Source organism: Humulus lupulus, chromosome 3, assembly GCF_963169125.1.
Source record: "Humulus lupulus chromosome 3, drHumLupu1.1, whole genome shotgun sequence".
Lineage (NCBI taxonomy): Eukaryota > Viridiplantae > Streptophyta > Magnoliopsida > Rosales > Cannabaceae > Humulus > Humulus lupulus.
In genome coordinates, this window is record NC_084795.1 from 19064253 (window position 1) to 19071694 (window position 7442).

At 37.8% G+C, this 7442-nt stretch overlaps 1 protein-coding gene across 1 annotated transcript; it reads left to right on the forward strand.

The window, feature by feature from the left end:
* The first annotated feature begins 6135 nt into the window (after nt 1–6135).
* On the forward strand, nt 6136–7442 carry LOC133823720 (uncharacterized). The gene is made up of 2 exons (XM_062256565.1): nt 6136–7274; nt 7373–7442. Exons 1-2 carry the CDS (start codon nt 6136–6138, stop codon nt 7440–7442), a joined length of 1209 nt encoding a protein of 402 aa, XP_062112549.1.

Below are 7442 nucleotides of genomic sequence, written 5' to 3' on the forward strand. Positions count from 1 at the left end.
GGAGGAGGAGGAACCGTGATTTTCATTTAATTTGCTTTTATTTTGTTTAGTTTTGGGTTTTAATAAATGTAATTATATTTGTTTTAGTTTTAGTTTATTCAAAAATTGATTTAGTGCCCTTCTAATAATTTTTAATATTTTCAAATAATTTTTTATAATATTCAAATAATTAAAATGATAAGGACAAATGAAATCATGACACGTGTGCACTTGTGTCAGACGTTAAGTATGGGTACCAACAGTTGCACCGATTTCTCGACATAATGTATTATTGTCGCAAAAAAAATTTTTGAGTATTAAAGTGTAACTTTTGAAAAAGATTTGGGTATTATCTCCGCTAATATCCCATTAATATATAACTGAAATTTTTGAGGACCTTATGAAAAAATCAAAATAAACAAGAGTGTTAAATTTGACGACTAATTAAACATGTTTGTATATTTTTAGTATATAAACAATAAACAATAATATTATAGTTTAACCCCAATATTAAACGTGATAAAATAAACATAATTTCAAAAAGTAATAAATTTGGTTCATTATATTAAGTTAAGCATGTTAAATATATGTATTGTTCAAAGTTTAAAACATTATAATCAAATTTACAGTATAATAAACAAAAAAAATTTAATGTTTCAACAACAGAGAAATATACATATAAAACTCATTTAAAAAATCTGAGAAATGAACAAAAATATTTATTTCGTGATATATATAAATCATATATATACAATACCTCAATTTAGTTTAAATTGGTAAAAAATTTAATGAGCTTAAGAATTGAATTTTATACTATCATTTATAGGTTATATACTAATGCGTGTTTATTTTCATTCAACAACATTAGTGACAACTGTTTATGTTTACTACAATGGTATTTGGGAAGGTCGTTTCACATACAAGAACTTTCAAGCGACTGGCATACTCATACCAATTGATTATAACTTTCAACAATTGAATGTTATGATTTTAAGGAAACTCAAAATACATCCAAATTTCACAAATCTTGAAATACAGTTTCAACCAGGTCTCGTTATACCTCCAATGATCATAGATGATGATGATTCAATGCGTTTTTTTATGGAACTTTACAAGAGGAATGTGGATCAAACGTAACATACTTTAATAATAGGTTTTAAAGAGAAATCAATCATCAATCAAACTAAACAACATCACCATATAGCGAGTACATCCAGACCAAACACCCAGGTAAAGTTTATTTTGCACAACAAAAAAGCCATACTGAACCTAATCATTGTAGGAAATACATATTGCATGTTCTTTATTTATTTTCATGTAATTTACATATTTTCAAACAAACATGTAAATTCCTAGAACATGCTCCTATGAAATTGAGACAAAACAGAGTTAAGTACAGAAACTTACATTTACGCAACGGAACTGGAACAACTTTGTAATGCCCCAAATCTCCTAATAAGGTTTAGGACCTTGATTAGGAGGCCGAAAGGGTCATAATTGATTTATTATGTTATTAAATTATTATATGCATGTTTATGTGAATTATATTATAATATGATGATAAATGCATGCATATGGGTCCATTTTTAATTGTAAGGGCATTTTGGTAATTTGGCCCATTGAGGACGTAATTGTGTATTTTCATGCATGTGGGTGAATTATGAATAATACCACATTATATGTGGATTTTTTTGAGCTATTCGGCATGAGACGATCTTTGAATACAAGTTATCGGTTTGGTCATAACTGGGTTGAATTCGGGGCTCGGGGTGAGTGTCGGGGTGATTTGATGATTATAACATTACCGGGAATTAAAGGGTAATGAGATATGATTTTATTATTATTTGAGAATAACGGGAATTGGAGGGCGTTAATTATGATTAACAAGATAAGCGGAAAATGACGGTCTTGCCCTTGGGGGATGTTAAGAGATGAATTAAGCATGAGGGTATTTTGGTCATTTGACCTAGGCTATATATAAGTTGAAGGCTGTGGAAGGTTAGCCAAAACAGAGCCTTGTCTTTCCTCCCTCACGATCATCATTTTTCCCTTTTCATTTCCTTTGAATCTTGAAGCATGTTTGGGGATTCAAACTTTGAGATTGAAGCTTAAGGTCTTAGGCTAGTGTTTAGCCATTGAAGAGGTTTCGATTAAAGCTTAAGGTAAGGTTTTAGTTTAAGTTTATGGTTCCTTGCTCTGTTTTTATGTTAGTTTTGAGATTTGAGTTTTGATCATTGAAATGGGAGTTTGATGAAGTTTTGATTGGTTTAAGGCTTAGGGTTTGATGGTTATATGGTAGATAAGTTATGGTAATAGTTGGTGGCTTTGCTTTGTGATATTGGGAGTATTTTAATAAGGTTTTGAAATGAGTTCGAAGGGGAAAAACAAGGGTTTTTGGCTGAGTTTCAAGTGGGGTCGTGGCTCTGTTCTAGAGTGCCGCGAACCAAGCTTGTTGAAGAAGAAGGGTGGAGCTGCAGGGTCGTTGGGCCGTGGCATGGTGAAGGAGGGTCGCGGCCCGTGTTGGAGATAAAAGGGTGGCCGCTTCTGTTTGAAGAGGTGGGCCGCGACATGGTGATGTAGGACCGTGACCCTTAGTGGCATTTTGGCCAAAATTGAGTTTTTGGCTTGGGGAATCAAACCTTAGGCCTCGGGATCGTTCCTACTACCCGGTTTAGTAGGATACGATGTCCCAGAGGCTAGGTTTTGGTTAGGGAACCTTTTGTGATTCATTAATTGATGGAATCCCATAATTGGTTATGACCAAGTGACCGTCAAGGAACTAAAAGGTCGATTGTTCTCAAGGGTCGTTCTTAACGTATTTCTCGCTCGAACTAGAGGCAAGAAAACTACACTCAGTATGTGATGCATGAGAAACATGTGATTAGGGCATGCCATGAATGTTGAATATAAGATTGATAAGAGCTTGAGTCTCTGTGTTTGTGCATGATCCTAATTATGCTAGCAGTTGTTGAGTAAGCATGTTGAATGCCTTACATTTGGATATTTGACATATGATATGTACCTGGTAGCATTGCTTGCTTGTGCGTGGCACTGACTTACTAGTCAATATTGGCAATGGTGTCAGAATTGACTGTGAAGCTGTGACTTACTAGTCAAGTTCGACAACAGTACTGAGCACTGGTCATATGTTATTGACCTATGAGTCTGGAGCGACATAAGCGTCATGAACGCAGAGCCGAAAAGATTAGATCTAATCGACATCTACATTGAATGACTCATCATGAGCATTAATGCCAGACCGACCTCAGGTTCCATGAAAACTATAAATGCTTGTCTAGTCTATGGCTAGTCACTCAGAGTCAAGGCTAGAAGGCCCAGGTGACTTCATCGTCACATGGCTAAGTGTAATGCCCTGGATAGTCAAGACCATTACACTATGTGTGTTATAAAGGTGCAAGACTTGCTAATAAAGTCATTTAATTGGAAACGTGTTGCTGAAACTATAATTGAACTAGGGTTAAAAGGTTTTGGTCACAAAAGTTACATTTCATATAATTAAACATTTTGTAGATGGGATCCCAAAAGTAATAACATTTAAGAGACAATTTACAAAACTTTAGGATATAAGTACAACTACTAGCCACTCTAAGGGCAAAACAAACATTTAGGCTTTTCCCGTCCTGTACCACTCCTCGCCCGTGGCGTCCGATCAGTTGACCATGTACATTCAGCCCAAAGCTCTCCAACTCAGGACTGGTCCACTTTGCCTTTGTCTTTACCTGCATCATGTAGCACCCGTGAGCCAAGGCCCAACAAGAAACCAGATAATAGAGCATAATTATTAAGCAATCAATTTACAAATCAGCAATCAAACAACTCATTATGCATAGCCATATACTCAACAATCCATAATATTCATATAATCAGGTATTCAGCATACCAAGCTCATCATTTAACACTAACTCTGGTCCGCTTAAACCGAGCCCTGTGAATATTAAGTTGTCCTCAGCTACCAGTGGCCGAGCCGCGCCCTGTGTGCAAATATTGATTCTGGCACTCTTAGGCCGTTTATCACATATCCCATGGAATAATACCATCTCATGACATCACATATATAAGGAGCTCTTAGCCCCATCATTAACACATAACCTGGTGCAGTTTCTTACCTTTAGATTCTGATAGCTTGATTAGTGAAACCAACCCTCAAGCATGATCCTGTTCGAGCCCTAGCATACACCTAGTCACAGCCATAAATTAGAATCAAAACCAAACTTCAATTCCAAAACCTAGCCTCGAGACCAATCCCGAGCCCTCGGGAAGCTCTAATTCCACCAAACGGGGTGGTGGAATCAAACCCTAAGCCCCTGGGCAACAACCTTAAGAAATAACCCAAAAATCCTCTTCTAGAAACAGGGTAGGGTTACAATGCCCTAAAGTGGGCGCAATGGCGCTACAACCAGAGCCAAAACGCCCCAAGCACCTAAGCCTAGCGCTGTAGCGCCCAAGGGCTAACGCTACAGCACTACTTCCAGAGCCAAAATGCCCTTTGTTTTCTTCTTTGATTTTCCTTCAACCAAAACTCCTTCAAACCTCAACCATACTCCAGAATGAACCTACCATCATCTATAACTCACCCCACATAACCCAACAACCTCAATTCTAACCACATGCATCATTAAACAAAGAAAACAAAAATAGAAGTTTTCAAATTTTTTCCCACTCTCTCTTCAGCTGGAGCTGGAGCCATGGCAGGGAGACCGAGATTGAAGAAGAAAACGCCAGGGAAGAAGAAACGAGGGCCTTCTTCTACCGATCCAGTCCTTAAAGTTAAATCAATGTCTGGTATCTTAGGGGTGGAGGCAATGGTCTTTGATGAAGAGGAGGTCACTAATGAAGATCGACTGGGAAAGCAAGAGGAGGATCAGGTTCAGGAATCTTTGATGGATAGTCAAACAGGAGATCGAATGCAGATCGACGATTTGAAGAAGCAATCACAGAAGTCTCAGATTGGAGTTGAGATGGAATGTGAAGATCTAGGTGGTCATGCTATGATAAAGAAGACTCTGAATGACTGGTTGGGGGTTTTGAAAAGAGGATCAGCCAAGCAAGGGCAAGCAGGTACTTCTCATTCCTCTCCTATATTGCATATTAAGCCGGATTGTGTTAAGATAGATGCAGAAGATATAGAAGAAGAAGTTCACTATTGGAATTCTGCTCTGGTATGCTATGTTCTGGGTGCTAACCCTCCATTAACGGTGATGGAAGGTTACTTTAGGCGAATCTGGAAAGACAAAGGTATTGATAAAATCAACCTCCTTGTTCCAGGAGTCTTTATTCTTCGATTCAATACAGTGGATGCTAGAGATGGAATTATGAATGGGGGCTACCAGTTCTTTGATAGGAAACCTCTTATCATGAAAAGATGGGATCCGAATTCCAAATTCACTAAGGAGACAGTTTTGACAGTACCGATCTGGGCTCAATTGAGTAATTTGGAACTAAAGTACTGGGGGGAGCGATCTATGGCAAAGATAGTGAGTACTATTGGGAAATTTGTAAAACAAGATAGAGCAACAATGGCTAGAGAGAAGTTGCAATTTGCTAGGGTCTTAATTGAAGTTAGTCTTGCAAAAGATCTACCTAATCAGATTAAATTTGAAGATGAAATGGGGGAATTTGTATATGTTGAAGTACACTATGAATGGAAACCTGATGTCTGTTTGCATTGTAGAGGGATAGGTCACCGAAAGGAAATGTGTAAGAAGAAGGGGAACCAGGTGGAACCCGCCAAAGTCTGGCAGGAGAAGAAACGAGAAGAACCAACTGTAGACATTAGTCTAAATGGCAATTTGACAAAACAGAGTAAAGGAGTGACTGGGGAAGCTTCAGTGGAGATACAGCAAAAACAGGGGAAGAAGGGCATAACGAATAAGAACAAGGGGTTATCAGAGAGCAACTCCTTTATGATGCTGAGCCACTTTTCAGACACTGAGATCAAAGCTGGGGAAACATTACAGGATATGAGGACCAACATGAATGGAGGGGGAGAGCCTCCATTCATAAATGGATAGATTGTTTGGGTGGAATGTTAGGGGACTGAACAAAACAAGTAAACAAAAGGAGGTCATGAGAATGATTTCAAACAAGAAAATAGGTTTTGTTAGTCTCCTAGAAACAAGGGTAAAGGCTTCTAATATGGGGTCTTTATACCTAAACATGTTTAAAGGCTGGTGCTTCTCTACAAATTTACAGCACCATCCTAATGGGAGAATAGTGGTGGCCTGGAACCCAATGAGTTTTGATGTCGATATTCGAGGTGGTTCTAACCAATGGATGCATTTGATTATCCAATGCAAAAATGGAACTCAGTTTGCTTTAACAGTTGTGTATGCCTTTAATGATATGAAGGGCAGGGATCAGTTATGGATGGATTTAGATCGACTAGCTCATGGTATTAATATTCCTTGGATTGTTATGGGTGATTTTAATGCAGTTTTAGCTCCATCTGATAGATTTCCTTATAGAGGTAATGGTTCAGAGTTAGTTCCTTTCCAAAGATGTGTGGAGAATTGTAATCTAGCTGATGTGAAGTTTTCGGGCTCTTTCTTCACTTGGAATAATAAACAAGCTGGGAAGGACCGAGTGTATGCTAAACTTGACAGAGTTTTAGCTAATAATCGCTGGGTGGAGACATTTAATTCTGTAGAAGTAGTTTTTTTCCATGAAGGTGACATGGATCATTGTCCTTTCATGGTGAATTTTGGGTCAACTCCTGAGACCAGGAAACCTTTTAAATTCTTTAATTTCTGGTGTAATCTTGATGGGTTTCAGAGAATAGTGACTGAAAGCTGGGCTAAGGATGTAAAGGGAACTCCAATGTACTGCCTAATTTCAAAGCTAAAAAGACTTAGAGTAGATCTGAGACATCTTAACAGAAATGGGAAGGGTGATGTGTTTGTTCAGGAGATGCAGTTGCTTCAAAAGTTGCTTGATATTCAGGGGAAGCTTCAAGAAGACCCTGGAAACAGCCAACTGATTGCAGAGGAGATCACTAGAAGGAAGGAGTATCAGGAAGCTAACAACAATAAGATCCATTTCCTCAAGCAGAAGGTCAAAGAGGAGTGGTTAAAACAAGGAGATGAGAACACAAAATTATTTCATAATAGTATTCGGCACAGAAATATTCAGAATGCCATATACTCTATTTGGGATATGAAGGGTAATTGGTTGGATAAGCAGGAAGATGTGCAACAAGCTTTTAAGGATTACTATACTGAGTTACTTGGCACAGAAATGAGTGGGAGAAGATCTGTTTTGAACTCAGTAGTTGATAAGTGAATTTTAGATTCACTTATTAGTGTCATTTTATATCTAATTTGTAGGTGTTTAGGGTGTTTTTGTTTGGTTTTATGCTTGTGTTTTGTTTGTGTAGGGTTCAAGGAAAAGTGGCGAGAAATTGGTACAAAACGGGAGTGAAACGAAGAAAAATGCAAAATTCGTGA

Coding starts and splice junctions, on each gene's coding strand:
- LOC133823720 (XM_062256565.1), top strand. CDS start 6,136: ATGGGGTCTTTATACCTAAACATGTTTAAAGGCTGGTGCTTCTCTACA. Junction 7,275..7,372: donor TTGAACTCAGTAGTTGATAA/GTGAATTTTAGA, acceptor TTGTTTGTGTAG/GGTTCAAGGAAAAGTGGCGA.